The 25,953-nt window shown below is 42.2% G+C and overlaps 1 protein-coding gene across 2 annotated transcripts in view; it reads right to left on the bottom strand.

Annotated features, from left to right (window-relative positions):
- Nucleotides 1–25,953, bottom strand: part of SNX9 (sorting nexin 9) — a 125,916-nt gene that overhangs the window by 8,406 nt on the left and 91,557 nt on the right. For both annotated transcript variants that reach the window (XM_047858259.1, XM_047858258.1), the window contains exons 9-14: nucleotides 25,787–25,904; nucleotides 15,865–15,995; nucleotides 11,077–11,180; nucleotides 9,103–9,206; nucleotides 5,151–5,228; nucleotides 631–707 (exon numbers count right to left, since the gene is read on the bottom strand). In XM_047858259.1, coding sequence (XP_047714215.1) covers nucleotides 631–707; nucleotides 5,151–5,228; nucleotides 9,103–9,206; nucleotides 11,077–11,180; nucleotides 15,865–15,995; nucleotides 25,787–25,904 — 612 coding nt within the window. The remainder of the gene's footprint in view (nucleotides 1–630; nucleotides 708–5,150; nucleotides 5,229–9,102; nucleotides 9,207–11,076; nucleotides 11,181–15,864; nucleotides 15,996–25,786; nucleotides 25,905–25,953) is intronic.

Here is a 25,953-nt window from a genome sequence, read left to right as displayed (position 1 = left end):
CAAGGACCTGCCTTTCCCAGGGGCCACAGCAGGTATGTTCTCCTCGTGAGCTGCTGACTGCTGAGATCCTTACGAGGCAGGCTCTCCCATCACCATTTACCAGCTGAGTGAAGCAAGGCTCAGACAAAGGGTCCAAACAGTGACTTGAACAGTGTTCTTGCTATAATGTTCCAACCCCCTGTGGGTGAAGGATGGATCCAAGCCATCGACACCGGAAGGTATTCCTTTAGGTTTTTTTCTTTTTATTTATTTATATAATTTATTGTCAAATTGGTTTCCATACAACACCCAGTGCTCATCCCAACAGGTGCCTTCCTTAATGCCCATCACCCACTTTCCCCTTCCCCCCCACCCCCCATCAATCCTCAGTTTGTTCTCTGTATTTAAGAGTCTCTAATGGTTTGCCTCCTTCCCTCTCTGTAACTCTCCTTTAGATTTCCTGAGGATACATTCATCTAGCACTTTTGCTTAACCAAAGAAAAACTACTACCAAATACCATTAACAAAGATACACAGGGATAGAAAAGAGAAGGATATCTATTTGTGAAGTTTGTTTTAAAACAGGTTAGGTTAAATACGTGGATTCGACAGCATGAAATCTTTACTGGAACCGCGTGTCTAAGTGGATACCTGTTCTGCCACAAGACCGGCAATTTCTTCATAAGTCTTTCCTGCTTCTGTTATTGCAGCATTGAGATCCGTTTCGCCTGGAAATCATTATAGCGACATCAGTGGTCGTAAGTTGTATTTTCACTTCATTTATTTTAAAAATTTTATTCTAGAAAATCCTACACGTTTCAAAACCAGAGGACAGCGTAATGAGTTGCTATCTACCTGCCACCTGGCTTCCCAAGGAACAGCTCACGGCCAGTCTTTTTTCACCTGTACCATCCACTCCTTACCTCCCTCTTTCGCTGGCCATGTCACAGTTCACTCATAATTTTTACCTAAAAGATAAGGACTCTTCAAAAGCAAGGACGATACCAACACCACACTGTAGAAAAGACAAACTGCTCCCAACATAAATTATCCAGGCGGTGTGCAGCTCCCTGATGTCCGAAATCAAGGTGGCTGCTTTCAGGATGCAAAGAACGTCCAGGTGGCCGAGAGCCTAAGTGTTTCTTCAGTCTATAGGCTCTTTCTCCTCCCTCTTTGTTTTCTTGCAAATTTCTTTTTCGGGTGTCGAAGAAACCGGGTACTTGTCTTGCTACCTACAGTCTGGATTCTGCTGATTGTCTCTGTGGTGATAACACAGTCCTCGGTTCCCTGTACAGTCTCAATTTTTTATTTGAGGACAGGTTTGTAAACTGTTGCTTTTCCGCTTCTATTACTCTTTCTCGATCGGAAGCACTTCTATAAAAAGGAACCTTCCGGGGCGCCTGGGTGGCGCAGTCGGTTGAGCGTCCGACTTCAGCCAGGTCACGATCTCACGGTCCGTGAGTTCGAGCCCCGCGTCGGGCTCTGGGCTGATGGCTCAGAGCCTGGAGCCTGTTTCCGATTCTGTGTCTCCCTCTCTCTCTGCCCCTCGCCCGTTCATGCTCTGTCTCTCTCTGTCCCAAAAATAAATAAACGTTGAAAAAAAAAAATTAAAAAAAAAAAAAAAGGAACCTTCCTTTATCAGCTATCTGCTTACTGTGAGGTACTGGACGAGAAAAAGCACATTAAATGCTTCCTTCTCTTTACCATTTTCAGAATAATGAGTTGATTCCCTAACCAGTCCCCTAAAGGTAATGGAGATCAACTTTTTAAAAAAGCACTGAAATCTGGATTTAAACGTACTCGATAAGCTTCACTTCACAGAAAGTATTACTTGCACTAATGCTCAAATTTTCTCTCTACAGGCCAGCGGAAGGCTCTTCAAACTGGCATCTGAGTTCTTTCTGCGGGGAGCTCTGGTTCATGTGGGTGGAGCGCAGTGTTCAGAAATCCCCCTGTGGGTGGCGCTAGAGGCGCTTCTCACTCCTGGATTGGATATTTCGGGGCCTTTTCAACGTGCAGAGTGAGGCAAGCTGCATTTTTTTAAAAACAGGGAAATCGTAATGAACTCATATTGACATTTCCAATTCAAATTTAGGACTACAGGATTTTTCATAATGGGTTTTAAAACTTTTGATCTTTATGTTTCTCTCTTTTAAAACTTGGTTCCTAACAACAGTAAAAGAATTGCGTATTTGCTTTCCCCCACAGTACGTGAAATAGTTTTAGAAGCTTTAGAAAAACAATACCAACATTTTATGCTAACTACATGATTACTGAAAAACGAGATTTTTGAAGTCTTTTTTGGCTTTAAGACACCTGCTACTAGGGACGTATAATCAAAATTCGTTGTTTTAAGGTGATCTGAAGTAATTCTCTACATGGTTATGCCCTCCTCTTGATGCATCCAATGATTCACTTTGCTTTTGCTTTTTAGGAATTTTTTTTTTTTTTACATTTTCATTTAAATTTGTTTTCTAATAATAAAAGTAAAACAACAAATATAAAAATAAATGTAAAACATTCACATTGTTCCAAAGTAGAATCTACGAAACAAGATAAAACTAGAGGTCTAGAGGTCTAGCTTCTGTACCCGTTCCTCTTCTCCCCCAAAGATAACCATCTAAATATTTTTATCAGTTATTTTTCCATGATAATCCATAAGGATATGAAGCGCCTCACAGATCTGTGCAAAGGCCATGCTAACGGTCTCCGTGTTGTTCCAGTAATTAGTTCATGTATTCTTCAAGGGAGTGTGGAAAGTTATAGTTAACATAATCCAAGATGTTCTCAGGAACTGGAATCATCTGAATTACTTCAAGATCAAAGAGTGCAGCGCTGCCCCAAGAAGCCAGCACGTGTGGGCAAAGGAACACGTGATGAGACACAGAACTCAACTCTGCTGACCTTCATTTGCCTTGAAAGGTCAAAGGCCAGTCTTGAAAAGTTCTTTCAAAACAAGATCTCTAGTAAGGTGAATGATATCCAACACAAAGCGTATGACATGGAGTACTTTTAGTAGTTGGCAAAGTGCCACTTGCAACCGGAGTATTTGACAACGCACTGAGGATAGTGTTAAGCACAGAAAACATGGAGAAAGCAAACAGTGCTTCTCTGAGTGTGGTTTGTGGTTCGGAAGGGAATACACAGGTGGGCGCCGTGGAGAAGGTCATCTCTTACTGTCTCCTCCCCTCTAGGATGTCCTGATATTGTCGGGGCCTCACTCTACTGCCCCCCTGCAGCCCTCTCTATCCCTGTTTTCTTCTAGGTCGCTTCAGGCTGAAATTACAGAAGACATAAAACGCCGGAGAGAAGCTGGTCATTTTGAAGGTACACAGACTCCACTAAAATGCACATACAGAATGAGAAATATATGGGAAGATTTTATAAAATTACCAAAGAAGATCTTTAGGAACCATTTCTCAGATTACCGAATGTCTTGTTTCCCCCTTTTCAAGACTTTTGGTTCAAATTATCTGCACCCTCTATAAATAACACATTTAGTGAAGAGGGAGTGATGTGTCTTTCCCAGCATCGACCAGGAGAACCAGTGAATGAACTGCTGTTTACACATTCTGTGATCTAGCTCTGAGTGATTTTTAAGTTTTATATGTGACTTCAAGGGATGAAAGACCTCAAATATGGGTCCACGTATTATACAAACTTGGAAGCTATTGGAAGGATCATTGTTGGGCTTAAAAATCTAATCTTGGAGCGGTTCCATTCTAGCTTGGACGGGGACACCTATAAGACTGCTGCTCTCAATGTAATAATATCACATAAACTCAAAAGCCATACTTTCCCTTCGAGTCACTGAAGCACTGTAGGAATGAAGAAATCCAAATGAACTAAAATCAGAAAGGGCTGAGCCTGCCACGCGGGTGGAAGAGGGAGCCCTCCACAGGCAGAGGAGCCCCGGGGGGATGGGAGGCGCTGCATGTGGGCTGTGAGGGACTAGAGCCTGGGGAGCCCCAAATGCAGGGCCAGTTCCCCCACACGGGTTGTGTGCAGGAAGAGGTGATGGAGGGAAGTGAGGGCGGGGCCGGAAGACACCCAGCTCTCAGGTGAGGCTTAAGGAAGGCGCAGATTCGGGTGAGCTCTGACATGTGAGCGCACGATCGGGGTCCAGCGTCTTCAGAACAAAAGCTCTCATCCCGTCAACGCACTACAGAACCACAAAGATGAGCGTGCTCTCAGGGTCTTGCCGGCACCCAAGCAGCGGATGTGGTCCTAGACTTGGCCTCTGCATCAACCCCCGTGGCACCCTGGCCAGAAGCTTATCTTTCCAGGCCTACGTTCCTCATCTTGAAAGGGGGCCCGATTAACTAATCTTCAACGCTCCCATCAATCTGAAAGTTGGGATTATAAGACACATTTCAGCCAGGCCAAAAAGAAATATTCATACACAGCAGCCCCAACACATTTTGGTGAGAGACTAATTTCTCGTTCCTGAAGATACTCAGACACTGACATCCAAAGACCTATCTTCCCTAGGAATTGGGATACAGAACTTGGCCGAAGTACCAATTCTATCATTTCTGTAAGTCATGGGACACACTCAGATTTAAGAACTGCCACTCACCTGACAGATACCTGGACTCCCTACCTGCTCCACAGGGCAAACTAAGCAAAAGCAAACCAAAACATAAGGGGAAATGGCTGGCTTGTTCTCGCAAGTGTGGGCAATGTAAACGTACAATGAATTCGAAAAACCACAGGTAAGATCTACAACGTGGGACAAGTTGAAAATAATTATAAGCTGCGGAGAGACAGAAAGCAACGTGAATTTGTTACTTAGTCAAATTTTCCCTCCAAACCGCGTTGGTGAATTCTGGCCTTTGTAACAGGAAGACTGGACTTCTGAGTTTGGCGGGGAGATGAGAGCCAGGGCGGAGGCTGACGTATCACAGCTGCCCGTTCGAGCGCAAGAGCTGTGCCTGAGCACAAAGAAAGGCGAAGAAGGCCAGCAAGAAAATACATAGTGTACCAACCCTCCACTCTTCTCAGAAGCAATGAAGTGAGGTTGCAGGAGTCCTGAGTGGAGCAGCCCAGCCAATTTAAGTGTCGGTGACAAGGGCCCTTCACTGCGGAGTCTCTGTCTGCCTACAAGAGGCTGGAGGGGTGGCTGGTGTGCGAGACACTTATGGCCCCAAGACAGATAGACACAGACGTACCTTGATAACCGCTGGAACTAAACACTGTTGCTAAGCTCTGCAGAGCCTTTCCTATCTTCTGATACTCCTTGGGTAATGCTGGAAGAGAAAAAGGAATGCACGGTTAACCAGTCCTCTGAGCAAACTGAAATGGGCTTTGACTGTTTCCTAAAAGTGATTACTTTTATCATGAAAGAAATTTGAAATGATTCAAAATAGTCTATATTCTTTAATAAAATTGTTTTGAACAAAGGATTTTTTAAAAATAAAATTCATTATTCACGGATGGTTCAGTAAATGGCGGATGCTATTATTATTAACCACCGTCACCACCGCCCGCATCCTTCGGCGCGACCGGGAGCTCATTTGGAAGATGTCCGGCTGACAGAGGACTTTTCATGCACACCACCCGATCACCACGACAACCCATCTACCGGGCGGAGACTCCACATCTTGGTTTTGTGGGTTAGAAAAATAAGGCTCAGATAAAGCGAGTGGACTTGCCCAGGGTCACATGGCCAACAAATGGTGGGTTTGGCACGTGTGATTCCGAATACATGGCTTTCCTCACTGTTATGTATGTATGAACGATTATTTGCATAAATTAAATAAATAAATAAATAAATAACTGAAAGCAGCAACGTGTGGAGAAAAATATGGCAGAAGGACTCAGGACCAGGGAGGGGGGTTTTAGCTTGCTCATCTGTATAACATGATTAATGAAATGATCTCTGAGGTCTTTCTAGTGCTAACATTCTAGAATTCTACAGTCACTCTGGAAAACTCTGAGCAGAGTCCATCTTAGGCTATTTTCTCTGCATCTGTAAGTAATCCCTTTCAACACACCAAGTGCTTTTCAAAAGAAAGCCTTACTTGCATTTGAAGGCTTAGTGCAGGGTCTATCTTAAAGAAGAAAGATTCAAATGTTTCTTTAAAAACATCTAGTCCAGAGAAATCTGAAATATGGTCTATAAGCCACAATAATCAAGAGACATGAATTCAAACCATATTGGCTTAATTTTTTTTTTTTAATTTTTTTTTCAACATTTATTTATTTTTGGGACAGAGAGAGACAGAGCATGAACGGGGGAGGGGCAGAGAGAGAGGGAGACACAGAATCGGAAACAGGCTCCAGGCTCTGAGCCATCAGCCCAGAGCCCGACGCGGGGCTCGAACTCACAGACCGCGAGATCGTGACCTGGCTAAAGTCGGACGCTTAACCGACTGCGCCACCCAGGCGCCCCATATTGGCTTAATTTTAATAAACTGTTTACCTTTTTGTAACTCAGTTTTTGCCTCTATACGTGGGGTTAAAGACACCTGCCAGGTGCTTTACCACACCAAGCATGTGCTACATTTCTCACTTTACAAATCAGCAATTTTAAGACACTCTTTTGAGAGAAAAGAAGAAAGAAGATATGCTTAAATCCCAAATCAAGTGCTTCAACTCTCCCTCTCCCCCCACACCAAAAAGGGCAGCCTTACACCAATACCCTCTATTTCATAAATCTGGCCTTATGGCTCATATGGAACCTGAACTTGACTAGATATTAGACATAAGGAATTTAACTCTTTAAAAGAAATCATAAACCCAGATTTTTGTGATATCCTTGAAATTTTGATTGGAGGATTTGCACTTGAAATATTTCTAAAAAACAGGGAACATCTTTCAAAGAATCTACAATTTAAATGATTTATTATCATGGCCTCAAAAGAGCTTATAGCTAAAATTAATTATCTTAAAATGAAATCACTGTTTGAGTGAATGTCACTCCCCCTTCCGTGCTGAGTTAGCTCCCTGTGACCCAAGGCCTGAGCGGGTTTTCTTTTCTAGTGTTGCATTTGTATACATTGCCGTGTGGGGCTTACTTCTATATTTAGGGTACAGCATCATATGTCTTTGCCATGACAAAGGAGCAACTGTTATCACTCCCAGCGTCTGCCCCCCGGGCACGAACAGCTGGCACACAAGTGGTTTTGTTGATATAAAGTATTATGTGAGTGGCAGAGGGCCATTCGGTAAACAGGGCCTTTTTTTCCTGCAAAGGGCCAGACGGTAAATATTCCAGGCTCTGTGGGGCCACAGGTTTCTGTCGAAGGTACTTGACTCTGCCACTGTAATGGGAAAGGAGCCACGACAGTACGTATATAAGCAGGCATGGCCGTGTTCCACTTTTACAAAAATAGGCCCCAGGCCAGAATTGGCCTGCTGGCCACAGTTTGCCAATTCCTGATGTAATAAGGGCTTGGACTGAATAGATCTTAACACTGCTATGAACTTTGCTGTGCTAGGGTCTGGATTTAATAGATCTTAATATTGCTATTAACTCTGCTGTGGTATCTTAATAATTCATTCACAAGTTACCCCACATTCAGTTTCTTATTCATTAAAATTAGTTTTTGACTTCCAATTTTATTCTTTTCCCCTCATTTAAAAGAAAAATACCACCTGTTAAAATACTTCACAAAATGGATAATTAAGCTCCTTCCTATGCTGAGTACCATAGTTTAAAAGTGGGTGTTATTTTTGTAATTCAAAGTAGAAGCCATTTTATTAAAACACACAATCAACCCCCCACCCCACCCGCACCCAAACCCTGAATACAACCAGTATTCTTATAGGGTGTATGAGCTGAAAGCCAGAAAATTCTTAGATACTAGCCTCATGGCTGACCTACTAGCCTTAGTACTAGGTTAGGTGAGTTAGGACTCACGGCACCTCTTTCTCCAGAGATCATCACAAGCGACCATGATGAGAGCTCAGCTCTCTCTCTCTGGGGCTCTGGAGGCCTTGTGGCAATAAGGGCGGGATGGACGCAAAGAGGAGGAAGCTCCCGAGAGTCTATGGCCATGGACAGCCACGTGAGCACTTGTGCAGCGGTGACCGGGTCTGTGAAGCCTGCTGGGCCTTAGAGGTGGGAGGGCAGCCGCGGGGTGCTGACCCCACGGCCGACGCTTGACTGCTTCTAGCCTGGGCTATGTGACAAGAGCTGCAAGGACTTGACTGCAAGACAACAAAGGTTCAGCAGGATGACGGTTCAGAAACCAAGGCCACGTGGGGAGGGGGCCGGGGGAGGCACGAAGTCTTCGAGAACAGGGAAGTGCAGGCAGACGGCAGCGGCTGGCGGAGCACCTGCCCTCACCCTGCTCCTCGTCTGACCCAGCATCCTGCTTTCTCTTAAATATTAGGTCTGTAGCCATATACAGGTGGTCCCTGACTTAACAATGTTTTGCCTTTATGATGGTGTCAAAGTGGTATGCGTTCAACAGAAACCGTACTTGGAATTCTGAATTTGGATCTTGTCCCGGGCCGGGGACACATGGGAGGATCCTGTCTGTGATGCTGGGCAGCCGGCGACCACACGACACGCATTCTGCACCCGTGCAGCCATTCTGTCACTTTGAGTCCGGTATGAGACGCTCAACCGTCTCGGTCCTGTGTGAGACGTCTCTGCCCAACTGCAGGCTGATGCGAGCGTCCCGAGCCAGGGGGGCCAGGCTAAGCTGTGAAGTTCGGGAGGGTAAGTGTATTGAATGTATTTTCAACTTAGGGTGTTTTGCACTTAGGATGGGCTTTTTGGGATGTAACCCCTTGTAAGTTGAAGAACTTTCTATAAACAAATCTTACCAAATGGATAAACATTACAACGTAAAATCATGACATTAAAAACAAGAAGCATTCTCTAAACATGAAGAAAGGATTCATTATTCACAGATTATAAACCCCAAATAACTAGAAACAGTTTAGGGGACACATTTTTGTGAGAGTTCTTGAACTGGATTTGTTGGAGTCCGTCTTCCGTCATCTGATTAGGGCTGACCAGTGAGGGTCACCAGAGAGCCATGGGTATGACATTACTGCATGACGTGCATTTCTGTTTGAGGGGACGGTTCCCCAATGTGGTAAAGGTCACAAAACGGGGCCTGCACTGCCACCTACAAACCCAGAAGTGGCCGCGAGGATGGCACTTACGTCCTGTGCACCGTTTCCAGTGCTCCTGGCCCACGGTCAGTAGCTCCTTCACACCATCATCCATGGCTTTGGTGAATTTACCGACGGCATCACACTTCTGTTCTCTGTGGGGCGAAACACAAGACGGCATGTCCTTAACTTTGCCACCACATGGTCAGTGTGATGTGCAAGACGAGAAAAATCAACACGGTCGGGGAGACGTGCACCAAACATAACCACGGGTAGTGGTTTTCTGGCACTGTAGCAACGCCCTTTACTCAGGCTTGAAGGGGCACTTGGGCGGCTCAGTCGGGTAAGTGCCCAATTTCGGCTCAGGTTTCAGCTCGCTTTCGGCTCAGGTCATGATCTCGTGGCTTGTGGGACCGAGCTCTGCATCAGGCTCTGCACTGACAGCACAGAGCCTACTTGGGATTCTCTCTCTCTCTCTCTCTCTCTCTCTCTCTCTCTCTGACCCACCCCCACTTGTACTGTCTCTCTCTCTCTCTCAGAATAAACAAACTTAAAAACAATTACCTAAAAATCTGCCATTTAAATTTTAACTCTGCTTCTGTTCCCCCTCAATTCCCTGTGAATTTTAACTAAAATCATTCTAAAGGAAATGAAATCATGGTTTCGTGAATATCTTATTTGGTGGAGGTACCATCGGGTAGTTTATTCATTCATTCCAATAAGTACTTCAATGAATTGGAGAAAGTGACCTGGATACACAACCATCTGAGTGATACCGAACAACTCAGTTCTTTGAGGATATAAAAAATGCCAACCTGAAAAAATCATCCCAACATAATGCTAAATGAAAAAAAAAAAAGCTTATAAAACAGAAAGCACAGTGTGAGGTCTTTTTTTGCTTAAACAATTTTTCTATTAGATACATATGCACAGAGGAGATTTTGGAAGACCTAGGTCAACACATATTAACATTGATTTTTTCTCTCTGGGAAGTTGTAACATTTTTTTTTTCCTTGTCTACACATTTGGTAACCCATAAGCAAGAATTTTATAATAAGAAAAAAAACTTCTTAAAAAAAGCCCCAAGATTTCTAGTTAGTTTTTAAATAGAAAAGGAACTACTCCAGATTTTCAACCAAGCCTTCATAAAAAAAAAAAAAAAAAAAAAAAATTACATAATTAGAAACAACAGATGAAAAAAATAGCACAAAACTGCAGGTTAGAGATTTACTTCCTTTGAGGCAATGTTCAGAGATTTCTGCCTTGTTGAATATCAAGGAGGCATGCGCTGGTTCTGTGCCACTTTGTTTTATCATGCTTTATTATTATTTTTTTTAATCAGACCTATGTTTTATTTTTATTCATTTTTAATACAATTTATTGTCAAATTGGCTTCCATACAACACCCAGTGCTCATCCCAACAGGTGCCCTCCTCAATGCCCACCACCTGCTTTCCCCTCTCCCGCCATCCACCCTCAGTTTGTTCTCTGTATTTAAGAGTCTCTTATGGTTTGCCTCCCTCCCTCTCTGGAACTCTTTTTTTTCCCCTTCCCTTCTCCCATGGTCTTCTGTTAGGTTTCTCAAGATCTACATATGAATGAAAACATGGTATCTGTCTTTCTCTGACTTATTTCACTGAGCATAATACCCTCCAGTTCCATCCATGTTGCTGCAAATGGCAGGACTTCATTCTTTCTCATTGCCAAGTAGTATTCCATTGTATATATAAACCACATCTTCTTTATCCATTCGTCAGTGGATGGACATTGAGGCTCTTTCCATAATGTGGCTATTGTTGAAATTATCATGCTTTATTAGAGGTAACTAGAAACCACCATGTCCATTATGAAATCACAGACTTCAAGGTAAAAAGGAAGCAGACTTCAATCTGACGCTACAGCTAGAAAGACAACGCTTCCCTGCACAAGTGATGTGCTCCCCATCATCCAACCACAGCCTCCCCGGCCTGCGAGCACAGGAGGTGGACACAGGTTTGGGAGGAAGGAAAGGCTGATCTCTCTTACATTTCTAGTAAGTCCAAGTCAGGGGCCTCCGGTTCCATGGTGGAAAAGATCATAACTCCTACCAGCTCGTCTTTCTCAGCCTTCCTCTTCCCAGTTTTCCATTCCTGCAAATAAGAACATTATAATGTTACCGTGGACAGCACAGTCTTTCAAAACTCCCTAATGCGATTGGCTCACTGACTATCTTTCTAATTGTCGACCGCAGCTCCTATGCCATCGTCCTCTCCACCGAGGGAGTGTGCACACCCCAGATGTAATCTCTGTACACGAAACACGTGCCAATGCGCAGAACGGTCCCTGTGAGCCCAAGTCCCTTCAGAGCGAGGGGACTCAATCCCTATCCTTTCCCAACGCACAGCAATATAACAGTGAACACGAACACACCCTATATTCCTGACCAAGTACCTCAAAGTTTTAGGTTAAATGTTTTCTTAAAAAAGGTGAAAGCTTTTCTAAAATATAAGATAGGAACCAATATTATGAGCTATTTTTAAAAAAAAATTTTTTTTGCAAGACAGATCTATAAAGATCTATCTACACACACACACACACACACAGACACACACACACACACACACAGAAAAGCGCCTAAAGCCATAATATACAGTGCGACCAATTCTCACAAAGTGTAAGATAATAGCTGTGTAACCTACCCCAAGGCCAAGAGAAACAAGCTGGCATTCCAGAAGGCCCCTCGTGTCCCTTCCCAGTCCTGACCCCTGCCCTCCCCCACAAAGGTAACCACTATCCTCTTTTATAGTTACCAGTTCCTCACTTTTCTTTCAAGTTATACCCTCTAGACACAAGTCCCTCATGGGTAGGTTGGCTGGGTTTCCGAGCTGGTGAAGACCACCCTACCATGTATTCTTTGTGTCTGGCTTTTTTGGCTCAACCTGTGCTTAGGAGCTACAGCCACATTGTTGGTGGAGCCACAGGTCATTGGTTCCATTCTTGCCTGAACACTCTCCAGTTTGTTCATTCTACTACGGGTAGCCACCGAGGCCCTGCGGGCAGGAGGGCGGTGGTTGGGCAAGATGTTATGTATATGTGCCCCGATGCGGGCAGAAAATGTTCGCCCTAGTAGGTAACGCTGGGTGACTTTCCAAACTGGTCTCACCCATTTGCACACCCACCAGCAGGTGTGACTGAGCTCACTAAGACGCTAGGTTTAGTTCAGCCATTTCTGGCTAGTGGGTAGTACTATTCTCGGTACTTCTGATTTGCATTTCCGTGATGACTAATGAGATTAAGTACTTTCCCATACATTCGTTGATGACTGAGATACTGTCTTTTGTGAAGTACGTTACCAAGTCAACCCTACAACTGGGCTGATTATCTTTCTTACGGATTTGTATGTGTTTTCCTATATTCTAAAAGGCAGCCCTTTAGTTGGTTCTAAATGTTCGTAACTTTAGCTTGTTTTTCACTTTTAAAGGCTTCTTTTGATACACAGCTGTTCTTAATTTTAATGCAGTCTAATTTATCAACCTCTTCCTGTGTGATTAGTCATTTTTGTGTCATATTTCAGAAATCCATCCCTCCACTAGGGGTATGAAGATATTCCCCTATGTTACCTTCTAGAAGCTTTATGTGTTACCTTTCACATTAGACTTGCAAACCACCTGGAAATGATTTTTTTAAAAACTTTATACAATGGAAACTTCCAAATACATATAAAAGTACACAGAAAAGTCTAACAGTTCCCCTCTCAGACTCAGCTGCAAAACAAATATCAACATTTGCCAATCTTGTTTTTTCTATTCTCCTCCATTCTGCATTTTTTTCCTTGATTTTACTGGAAGTCCCAGATATGGTATCATTTCACCTATAAATACCTTTTTTTTTTTTAATTGTTTATTTATTTTTGAGAGAGAGACACACACACAGAAGCAGAAGCAGACTCTGGGCTCTGAGCTGTCAACACAGAGCCTGATGCAGGGCTTGAATCCATGAACTTTGAGATCATGACCTGAGCCACAGTTGGATGCTTAACCAACTGAGCCACCCAGGTGCCCCTCACCTATAAATACCTTATATAGAGAAAGCTATTATATGACTTTAATACAGAAGACCACATTTTCAAAATACATAATCACAACACCAATGTCAACCCTAACAAAATCAATAGTAGACTGTTGTGCGGTAGGGACCAAATTTCATTTTTCCCCAATGAAGCCACCCAAGTGACCCAGCACCATTCACTGGAAAGACTGTCCTATCCCCACTGGACTTTGGACCATCTCTGCCTCACATCGTGTCCCTTCTATTCTGTTCCACTGATCTATTTGTCTGGCCTTATGCCAATACCATGCTTTTAAAGTTAGTTTAGTTTTATAACAGGTCTTAATATCCAATAAAGCCCTCTTCCTACTTCATTCTTTTTCAAGAGTACCTTGGCTAGGCTATTCTTAGTGCTCTGATTTTCCACCTGTGGCATCTTTTCTGTTCCCCAATTCCATGGAACACTTAGCTAGGTTTTCTTTTATTTCTCTCAAAAATGTTTCACAGCTTTTTTTTTTTTTAAGGTTTACTTATTTATTTTTTGAGAGAGAGAGAGAGCCAGACAGAGAGTGAGTGAGCTGGGAAGGGGCAGAGAGAGAGGAGAGAGAAATCCCAAGCTGTCAGCGCTGAGCCCGATGTTGGTCTCAATCTCACTAACTGGGAGATCATGACTTAAGCCAAACCAGGAGTCAGATGCTTAACCGACTGAGTCATCCGGGAACTCCTTATAGCTTTAAGTTTATTCATTTTGAGAGAGAGAGAGAGAGAGAGAGAGCGAGAGCGAGCGCGAGCATGCAAGCAGGGGCGGGCAGAGAGAGAGGGCGAGACAGAATCCCAAGCAGGCTCTGCACTGTCAGCACAAGCTCGACATGGGGCTCAATCTCACAGTGAGATCATGACCTGAGCTGAAATCAAGAGTTGGATGCTTAACCAACTGAGCCACCCAGGAACCACCACATCAAAGCTTCTTATGTAGAGTTTTTTGTACATTTTCTTGTATTTATTCCTAGATATATTTTTGATGCTACTGTGATAGTTTTTTTTTTTTAGATTTTCATTTTGTGTTTATTGCTGGTATGCAAATATGTGCTGTCTTGCATCCAGCTATCTTACTAACCACTTATTTCTAGTAATTTCTCCTCGGGTCTTTGGGATTACCTACGTCCATCCATCTACATGAGCTACTTCTGGCCAAAGAATCACAGCTTTCAGTGAGTATCTAGTTTTACACCCTCATTTAGCAGGTGAGGAAACTGTGACCCAAAGAGATCAAATGCCGAGGCCAAGATCGCAGAGGGAGCCTGCAGCAGAGCCCAGACTAGAGCTCAAGTGTCCTGACTCCCAGGTTCTTTCTTCTTCCTATTATATCAAATCCTAAAGCCCCAGTGTCCAGATTTCTTTTTTTTTTTTTTTTTAATAATAATATTCTGTATTGAACACAACCTTTAGAAGCGCTTTCTAAATCAAATCTTTGGAAAATCAGGACTTCTGTTTGAGCCTTGTGGGTACCAGCAAGGCAAGAAAGTTGGGAAGGGATTCAATGCAGCTTTCGTGTCTCCAAAGTAACAGAACTGATGGACAGAACTCCCTCAAAGAACCTAGTTTCACCACTGTATGATTTCACGGCACACTGTGACTGACATCACATCTCACCAGACAAACCAGACTTGTCCAAAGCAGGCGCAAGTCTAGACCTACAATCTTGACCAAAAATTGCTGAAGCACCTCAGTGTTTTCTAATTCCTGGCCTGGTTACATGCCACACACTCAAATAAGCCCGCCAATTCTAGAAATAAGCAGTAACTGAAAATAAGGCCCAAATAATTGTACAATATTAAGTGTATGCGTAGGTCTGTAAACATACACAGAGCCTGATTATTTACACTTATTATAAATGCGTTCATGTTAACAAGGGAAAAGTACTACAAAGCAGTTTAGCAAGTAAATCTCTGCCTGAAAGTTCCAACAAAGTATATAATATTCCAGTATTTAATTTAATAAAACACGAAAATAATTTCATGACTTTTTTTTCTAGGACTGTAATATATTCCCTATCTCCTATAAAAACTTATGCTTTTATTCTTTACATTGCTTTCTAAGATATGTCATCTTTGTTGTAAGAGAAACATGGAGAAAACATCTTTCAGAATAAAAAGGTACAATTTACAGCAAAAGTTTATGGAGAGAGAGAACCATCTCCAAAGCAGACAATAATGAGATGTTAAACAGCCAATGGTTTCTTGACCTTCAACAAATACATGGCCATTGGCAGAATGACTATCTACGGGACAAAGAGAGACCAGCATTTAGTCTGGACTTGTGACTACCATTCTGGAAAAACGCCTCGGCTTGGAGAAGGCTGGTCCAATGCTGAATCTACTTTTTGTTTCTTAACGTTATTACACTGCAAGGTCAAAATGTGATCTTAAGAAATCATTCACTCTGTTTCCCTCACTTCACACTGATAATATCCTGCATAGTTTGGGGCCTATCCTATTTTTAAAAGCATCCAGGAAAAATTTTCATTCCTCATCCTATCATATCCTTCACCTCCTGCCCACTCTGGGCCAATCCATTCCCAGCTGATGGAAAACCATTCTGGCAAGCGGTTCTTCCACATTATCATGACTAATTTCCCATGCTTAGGATTTAGGTTTCTGTCCCCTCATTGTCTTTGGAGGAAATGAGAAATAGTGAGTCAACATAATTTTAACTTTCAGACATAAAATTGGTATGAATGTGACAATTCTCAATATGATCGATGACTGTCATAACAAAAGGTCCTACCTTTTCATCTCGGAAATTTAGAAACTGCTGGAAAACCTCACTTTCTGAGATGACTGGGTGACGACACATCCTGGTCACCCATGCCTGAAGTCTCTCCATGCGCATCTTGATAAATTCTTCTTCAAAGCGACCTGCAAGGTGGACAAGAGTGATATACACCCCTGTCTAAAGCGGATTACCGTCAGCACAAATGAAAGCCGTTTGTATCTACTGGGTCTTTGGTAGAAAGTTATTTAGTACAAGGTAAAACCATAGTGATCTTTCACTAAATTAAAAACACTAACCTAAAAACAAGCTGTAACACAGCGGATGCTCAAAGAGCTACAGGAAAGAGATACAACAGGCTTTTTAGTTTTTAAGGATGAGATTCTGATTTAACAGATTAACAAATTTTGTAGCTGTGACAAGAAAAATCACAGCTACAAAGTACTATTTTCTTCAAGGATCCCTGAGTATTCAACAAATTTAGAAGCAAATCTTATCTAAGTATGAAAAACTTCCTCTTTCTGATAAACTAAGACTATGCCAGTCCTGCGTGGCCATATGAAGTCTGTAGGCAGAAAGGGGTGAAAGAATGGAATTTAATAAGTAATCCTTACAAAGTGTGTAAAATTTTTATATCTATAAAAATGTGTCCAAATGCAATATAACCTCAAATTTAGTATTTATGAAAAGTAGCTCAAGACCATAGCTCTTTATTTCATTGTTTTTTAACGTACTTAAACCAAAAATAGAAAAAGCAATTTTTCCACGAATGCAGTAAAGCTACTATCCCAGAACTTATGACCATTCTAAAACATAGCCAAATGAGTGATATTTCTGTTTTAAAAGCAGAAAATCAGCTTAACAAGCCTGACATACCAAACATCAAGTGAACACTGAAAATGTTTTAAGTCTACCAAACAAAATCTCTGTTCGTTAAAAGGCTCCTGGAGATGAAAATACCAGCTACAGTTGAGTGAGGCAATCAGCTATTCCCATCCCCCCAAAACAATTATAAAGCTGGACAGAACCCAGAACCAAAAATAAGTGTTCTGGAAATCAACCAAAGGCAAACAGCCATGTGAGAAGTGTTTATACTTGCAAAACTGCTGAACTTTATGGAAATCTGTGGCGTTCTGTCTGGTGTGGGGCTGCTCTCATCTCCCCTGTGGCCCCTGTACCTCCCCGCCCTCTCCCCGGTTGACATGGAGGTTCTGACAGTGTAGAGCAGACTGTGAACGTGAAGGCTGGCCACTGCAGGTTCCCTGGCGAGGAAAAAGGCTCACTTGACCTGGAGCAGGGGGACATGCTCATACTCAGTGGTGGTGGCCGTGACGATGCAGAGGCTGGGGAACAGAGAGGGCCAATGACCCCACTAGCCAAGGTTGCGTGGTCCAGCCAAGCATTTTCCGGACTGAGGCTGTGTGCAGAAACAGTGGAGACCAGATGGAATCCGAGTCAGCCACACATTCCTGGCCAATTCTGAGGCTGCACACACTTGTAAAGGAAACACAAAAGGTCCGCAAAAAAGTAAAAGCCAGGGTGGCTAACTTGAAAATTACCTGATCTTTGAATGCACTCCCCTACCCAAAGACCCATCAGCAGAGGACAGAAGCCGTACTGGCTTGAGGCAGGCTTACTGCTAATCTATACAGACACAAGGGTGAGCCCCAGGGAGCCAAACTTAAAAAATAAAAATAACTGAACTTTAAGGGGAGAGACAGGGGCGCCTGGGTGGCGCAGTCGGTTAAGCATCTGACTTCAGCCAGGTCACGATCTCGTGGTCCGTGAGTTCGAGCCCCGCGTCGGGCTCTGGGCTGATGGCTCAGAGCCTGGAGCCTGTTTCCGATTCTGTGTCTCCCTCTCTCTCTGCCCCTCCCCCGTTCATGCTCTGTCTCTCTCTGTCCCCAAAAAAATAAATAAACGTTGAAAAAAAAATTTAAAAAAATAAAGGGAGAGACAATTCAGAGACTTGGCCTAAGCAAATTACTTCCCAAACAATCAAATAAACATAAAGTAGAAACAACAACCTTCAGAGATAAAAAATCAGAATTGAGAGTTGCTAAAATATATTCTCTAAAATTTTCAGTTTTTGACAAAAAATTAAGAGATATGCAGAGAAAAAGCAAGGTATAACCCATACCGACAAAAAAGTAGTCAACAGAAACCATCTCTAAGTATCTCTGGATGTTGAATTTAGCAGACAAAGCAGCTTCCAGAAATACATTCAAAGAGCTAAAGTCATGTTTAAAAATGCAGAGAAATAGGACACGGAATCAAACAATAAAAATTCTCTAGAAAAAGAACTTACAAATAAATAGAATGAAATGTTTGGAGCTGAAAATACAGTAACTGAAATTAAAAATTCACTGTAGAGGCTCAAATGCAGATTCAAGATGGCGGAAGAAGGAATCAGTGAATCTGAAGATAGTGGTTTATATACACAATGGAATACTACTTGGCAATGAGAAAGAATGAAATGTGGCCTTTTGTAGCAATGTGGATGGAACTGGAGAGTGTTATGCTAAGTGAAATATGTCATACAGAGAAAGACAGACACCATATGTCTTCACTCTTATGTGGATCCTGAGAAACTTAACAGAAGACCATGGGGGAGGGGAAGGAAAAAAAAAAGTTAGAGAGGGAGGGAGCCAAACCATAAGAGACTCTTAAAAACTGAGAATAAACTGAGGGTTGATGGGGGGTAGGAGGGAGGGGGGGTGTGGGTGATGGGCACTGAGGAGGGCACCTGTTGGATGAGCCCTGGGTATTGTATGGAAACCAATTTGACAGTAAATTTCATATTAAAAAAAAAAAACATTTATAAGAAGTAAAAAAAAAAAAAGTTATCTAATCTGAAGAACAGAGAGAAAAAAATGGCTGAACCATGCTTCAGAAAACAAAACACGTGAACATACTTGCAGTGGGAGTCCACAAAGGAGAAGAAAAAAAAATATGTGAAGAAATAAAAGGGCAAAGTTTCCCAAATTTGATGGAAAATTTTAATCTGCATTTCCAAGAAGCTCAACAAACCTGGATAGGATAAATATGAGGATGAATCCACACCAAGATACAACAGAATCAAACTGTCGAAAGACAGAAACAAACCCTGACAGCAGCAAGTGAAAAATAACTCATTTTGTATAGTGGAATGTGTGCGTGCGTGCGTGCGTGCGTGTGTGTGTGTGTGTGTGTGTAATCAAAAGAACTGACTGATTTGTCATCTGACACAAAGGAGGTCAGAAGCCACGGAAAGACATATTCATCATGCTGAAGGAAAACGGTCAGCTGTGAATTCTATAACCAGCACACTTATCCTTCAAAAATAAAGGCAAAATGAAGACATTCTCAGATGAACAAAGATGAGAGAATTAACTGATAGCAGAGCTGTATTAAAGAAACACTAGAAGAAGCCCTTCAGGTTAAAAAAAAATAGTACGTCAGGCTAAAAGGAAATTACCTAAATTCACAGGGAGAAATGAAGAACACCAGGAATATGTGGGCTAACATAAAATATGTATTCTTTTCTAATTTCTTCTCTTCTTTAGAAGACATAAGATTGTAGAAAGCAATAATTATCATACCATATTGCTGGATTTATGATATATATGATGACAGTAGCATAAAAAGAGGGAATCAGAGCTATAATGGAGAAGAGTTTCTATCAATTTTATTAGAATTGAGTATTAATCTGAAGTGCATTGTAACATTACAAAAAAGATGTACACAGGGGCACCTGGGTGGCTCAGTCAGTTGAGCGCCCGACTTCGGCTCAGGTCATGATCTCATGGTTCGTGGGTACGAGCTTCGTGTTGGGCTGTGTGCTGACAGCTCAGAGCCTGGAGCCTGCTTAGGATTCTGGGTCTCCCTCTCTTTCTGCCCCTCCCCCACTCGCACTCTGTCTCTTTCTCTCAAAACTAAACATTAAAAAAAAGTTAAAAAAAAAAAGATGCACGTAGTATCCTCCGAGGTAACCACTGAGAAAATAATTTTTAAAATTTAGTGGAAAAGTGAGAGAAATTAAAACAGCATATTGGAAAATGTTTAACGCAAAAGAAAGGCACTAAAGGAGGAACAAACAAGACACATGGAAGACAAATATCAAAATGGCAAACGTAAATCTAACTGGGTCAATAATTATTCAATATAAACGGTGTCAAAACTCTAATCAAAACGCACGGGTTGCGAGACTTGATAAAAAAGCAAGCTCCAACGATGCTGTCAACAAGAGATACAGATTCAAAGACACTAACAGATTCAAAGTAAAAGATGAGAAAAGATATGCCATGCAAACAGTAACTGTAAGGGAACTGGGGTGACTATGTTAACATCAGACAAAACAGATTTTAACACAGGAAATCCCACTAGAGACAAAAAAGCTCATTAGGAAGATATAACAATTACGAACTGTATATATACCAAAGTCCCAGCATGATTTTTTACAAATATCTACAAATGGACTCTTAAATTATTTGGAAAGGCAAAAGAAAAACAGCGTGAAATTATTTTGGAAAAGAACCAAGTTGGAGGATTTATACTACCTGATTTAAAGATTTACTATAGAGCTACATGAATCAAGACACTGTGGTATTGGCAAAAGGATGGACACAAAACAGAAGAGAATACAGCCCAGAAACAAAACCAAATTGGGGCACGTGGGTGGCTCAGTCAGTTAAGCGTTTGACTTCGGCTCAGGTCACGATCTCACGGTTCGTGAGTTCGAGCCCCTCGGGGGGCTCTGTGCTGACAGCTCAGAGCCTGGAGCCTGCTTCGGATTTTGTGTCTTCCCCTCTCTCTCTCTGCCCCACCCCGGCTCATGCTCTGTCTCTGTCTCTCTCTCAAAAGTAAATAAACATTAAAAAAAACATAAAAAAAAAAACCCACCAAATATGCTCAATTGATTTTTGACAAAATGCAAAGGAAATCAACAGAGAAAGAATAGTCTTTCCAACAGGTAGTACCAGAATCACTGGATATCCAGATGCATAACATAAACTTCTACTTCATTATACCTCACATCTTACACAAACACTAACTCAAAATGCACCTGAAACTACACAACCTTCTGAAGAAAACAGCGTGAACTTGGATTAGGCATACAGGTTTTCACCATGATACCTAAAGCACAATCCATAAAAGAGACAATTGGTACTCTGAACTTCATTAAAATTAAAAGCTTTTTATTATGCGAAAAACACTGTTAAGAGAAAGATAAGCCACACCCGGGGCAAATTATTTGCAGATTATATTATTTCCAGAATGTAAAGAACTCTCAAAATTCAGTAATGAAAAAAACAACCTAATAAGAAATAGGCAAAAGATTCAAACAGACATTTCACCAAAGAAAATATACGGAAGGGAAATGAGCACATGAAAAGATGCTCAACAGTAGTTATAAGGGAAATGCAAATTAAGACCATGATGAAGTACCACTACATACCTAATAGATCGTTAAAATAAAGAAAAACTGACGTTACCAAAAGTGCAAGCAAGGATGTGGGGCTCCTGACACCCTCATCCACTGCTGGTGGGGATTCCGAAACGGTACAGCCACGTTGGAAAACAGTTTGGCAATTTCTTTTTCTTTCTTTCTTTTCTTTCTTTCTTTCTTTCTTTCTTTCTTTCTTTCTTTCTTTCTTTCTTTCTTTTTCTCTCTCTCTCTTTCTCTCTTTCTCTCTCTTTCTTTCTTTCTTTCTTTCTTTCAATGCTTATTTCTTTATTTTTGAGGGGGGAGGGGCAGAGAGAGAGAATCCCAAGCAGGCTCCATGCTCAGTGCAGAGCCCAATGCGGGGCTCGATCTCACAACTGCGAGATGGCGGCCTGAGCCGAAATCAAGAGTCGAACACCTAACCTACTGAGCCGCCCACATACCCCAGTTTGGCAATTTCTTAAACATGAAACATATGCCTGCCAAATGCCCCCGTCATTCCACTCTCAAGTATTCACCCAAGAGAAATGACAACTTACGCTTATACAAAAACCTGCATGTAAATGTTTTCAGCAGCTTTATTTATTATAAATGCCCCAAACTGAAAACCCAAATACCTTTCACGAGTGAATGGAGAAACAAACTATGGAAGTAGCAATAAAAAGAAACTGATGCACACATCTCGCGTGTATCTCAAATGCACAACGCCAAGAGAAAGAAGCCATAATTGAAAGAGTACACACTGTATGCAACCAATTTTTTTGAGGCCCCCCCCCCCAGTTTCATTGATCTGTTCCACTGTTCTTTTAGTTTCTATTTCATTTATTTCTGTTCTGCATTATTTCCTTTTTTCTACTGGTTTTAGACTTCGTTTGTTCTTTTTCTAACTCCTTTAGGAGTAAGGTTGGGTCGTATGAGATTTTTCTTGCTTTCTCAGATAGGTCTATATGCTTCCATTTATAATGACATTCTGGAAAAGGCAAAACTATAGAGACAAAGAACACACCAGTGTTGCCATGGGTTAGAACTGGGGAGAGGGGATGAAGATAAAGGGGCAAGCCCAAGGGAATTTGGGGAGGTGGGGGGACTTCCTGTACCTTGAATGTAGTGGTGGTTATAAGACCATAGTGGTTGTCAAAACTTTTTTTTTTTTTTTAATACTTTTTGGTTTTAAGTTTATTTATTTTGAAAGAGAGAGAGCAGGGGAGGGGCAGAGACAGAGAGAGAGAGAGAGAGAGAGAGAGAGAGAGAGAGAGAGAGAGAGAATCCCAAGCAAGCTCCACATGGACAGCACAGAACCTGATGTGGGGCTTGAACTCATGAACCGTGAGATCATGACCTGAGCCAAAACCAAGAGTAGGATGCTTAACCGACTAGTCACCCAGGTGTCCCAAAACTCCTAAAACTATACACCAAAAGGAGTTAATTTACTGTATGTACGTTTAAAAATAAACTTAAAAACTACAGGCTGGCCTTTCCTTTAGAAATGACAAGTACAAATAAGCACAACTTTCTTTAGAAAGAAGAGCATTCCGGATCCATACCACAAAAACTCACTACCTCAGAAAGAGTCACCCAAACAGCACGATGGATCAGGACACTTCCTATATATTAAAATACTTCAAATTTTTCAAATCTCAGTAGAGATTAAACGCTATAGAAGCTAATAAGACTATGAAGAAACAAAGTCTCATCCCTTGGAAAGAAGAGGACTCACCTCCTGGGCAGAAGAGACCCAGTGAGCCCGCATGAAGCTGGGCTATATTGAATTCTCCACGTGAGAAAGTGAATTATACCAAGAGTTTAAAACCTACTCCTTGCCTGAAATTAATTAACGAATTAATTAATGCTTACTCCTCCTGAAAAATTTTCTGACGTCACTGGTTTATTTTCAAACTCTGACTTCAGGTATTATTTTGTGCTTGTTAGGATTTTCCTACCAGGTTCCAGAAAACTGGAACGAAGGTCGGGGGGAGGGGGATTTCCGATTCTCCATTTTCAATGAACCTGACTTAGGCTTTCACCAAGTATGTGAGTATACCAGTTTGGCATCGAGGAATAAAACCAGATTTGTTCAATATTATTTCACAGAGAACAAAATCTCTCAACAAACTAAAACTGTTAGCTGTAAGTTCCTCATGGATGGATTATCAAGGGCACAGAAATATCATGAGATCATCCACTTGGCATTCCTTTCTCTTCCCTCCAGGATGTAAGTGAGAGGGGGGTTTATATAATAATGATCTTGTGGGTATCACAGGCAGGAGGCAAACGAGAGAGGGGACAGATAAAGTGGCTTCTGTGCTTTTCAGTTTCCTCGGCACATGTCCCAGTCAGAGAATCAAAGCTCAACTTTCTTCAGACTGAGCGGCTGTTGCTTTCTTGCTTTCTATGACATCCCTCTGGCTTCGGGCCTGAGCTTTAAAAAAACCAAACCTTAGTTTGGGGGCGGAACTGTGTGGCTCTCTGATGCTTTAAAATAGCACCGAGTTATCGGATTCAGAGAAAACAATGTATTAAAACCTAAAAGATGTGAGAAATCCCCACAGCCTCGAAACAGCTCCTTAGACACCATGAAACCCATATTGTGCCAATCAAGTTGATAAAGGAGAATGCTAAAATTCAGGGAAACAGACTGAAATTTGAAAACAAGGAGAAAGGCAGAACTGAAGTTTTCAAGGAAATGGATTTAAATTTGAAAAAGGAAAGCTGTGATTTCAAACAATAAGGGTGACAAAAAGGAGGAAGAGTGAGTATCTGGATCGGGCACAGAACCCGGGACACCTCTGCGGGGTGGGGGGCGGGGGGAGGAAGCGACAATCTGCGCCAACCTGGCCGCCCTGACGTGGCCTTCACTCAGCAACCACCCCCCCACCCCCACCCCCACCCCAGCTCCAGGAGGGCCCGCTCAGGAGCCACCCAGATGAGGGCCAGGACGGGTCTGTCACCTACTTGGCAATGCAGCCCCACTCACCCCTCTGCTACCATTTGAAATTTTTGAAAAGTTTTCCAAAAAAAAAAGAAAGTCACAATCAAAACAACTTCTTTAAAAACAAAACCTTCCATCTCCTCCAACAGTTTCAGAGAAACCTAAATACACAACAAAATACAGCACCAAGTTTTAAGGAGAGTGTAACCGTCTTACCCGAGGTAACGAATTCTGGCTAACGACTAGCTGATACACATCCTGTGACGTCAAAAGAACAATCTGGAATCAGATTCAAGCGCCTGTTTCGGCGGCATCGAGTGCCTCGGCCATGAGAAAGCACGGAGCGGCACACGGGGACACGTGACACCTGGCAGGCAGGTGGCTTCACCCCAACGCCGCAAGTGCCTGGTGCTGGCTCGGCCATCTGGCTCCCGGAGTCCCCATCCCTCTCCCAGCTCTCCACCTCCGCTCTGGCTGAGTGAGGACTAAACCCTCTCCGGTCTTCCCTGACCTCCAGGAAAGAAGTCCTCCTGCCCAGATTCCACACTTCCTCCCCCCGAGTTCAGGTTAGCCGTTCGGGGTATATGACGTGGAGCCTCTCTGGCACTGACCTTTTAGGCCCTGCTCTCATCTTGGATCCTTCCCTTTCTATTCTTACTAGTTTCATTTAGTTGCAAGTTTTGTGGCCACATTTTAAAACTCTAATCTCTAGTGAAGTTCAGCCTCTTTACACACTTTTATTCCAAGACAAACATACGGAGTTCTGAGTACTACTATTCCAGGGTCTATACCGGGCTGCAGATTAAAAAAACAAAAAAACCAAAAATCAGTGACAGTTCTCAAAGCAGAGAGAAACAAATACTCTCTAAGTGCATTTTTACAAGGGGCTTTCAGAGCACTGTGAATTACTGACCGTTTGATCATTTGACCATACTGATATTGATCTTGACCATATTGATCAGTTGAGGCAGGGGGTGTAGGAGAAACAAACAGGAGAAATAGGACACTTTGAATAATTAAGGCAGAGAGTGATGATCAACAGTAAACAAAAACATTTAAATATTATCTGTCACCAAAGTAACGGAGTAAACAACTTTGCAACTTCTTACGTTAATCCTTAGAAGGTCTGTGGCTTCTACAACATCTGATATTTACATACTTCTCATGAAAATAACACAGCTGAACTGCATGACAGGTTTATGTCATTTGGATCATACATTGTTATTTCCATTTCAGGTTGTTTGGAGCATTCCTATTTTCTCAGGTGTCACTTTTCACATTGAAAAAAGTCACGTATTTCTTTTACAGGAAATCATGTAGCAATAAAGACACAATGACCGCTACAACTTAAGATGTGTATGCAAGAACTCAAACAATTTTAGGCAATATTCTCATTAGGTGTTTAGGTAACTTCCAAATATATGTCCAGTATACATGGATGTACAACACTTAGCTACTGTTTCCAAACACATATGTTGTTCTTCTAGAAGATGGAAAATGTCATTACTGATTTCCATTAGGACAGATGCTCTATCTGCAGTCTTGTTACTTGTCATCCTGAGTTGAAGGTCACATGCACTCACCTGTGACTTGTTTATCCGGAAGAGAGGGGATTGGAATGGCTGACCCAAACTTAACCAGGAGACGCTCATATAACCAGTCAAAGTGCTTATACCTGTGGTTTACAGATCGATTAGTGTTCTACAATGCAAGGGAGAGAGAAGAAAACGTTACCAATGCCAACTATAGA

The sequence above is a fragment of the Prionailurus viverrinus genome, chromosome B2 (genome assembly GCF_022837055.1).
Source record: "Prionailurus viverrinus isolate Anna chromosome B2, UM_Priviv_1.0, whole genome shotgun sequence".
NCBI lineage: Eukaryota > Metazoa > Chordata > Mammalia > Carnivora > Felidae > Prionailurus > Prionailurus viverrinus.
Note: the sequence above shows the minus strand (reverse complement) of the source record. Positions and strands in the feature narration are given on the sequence as shown.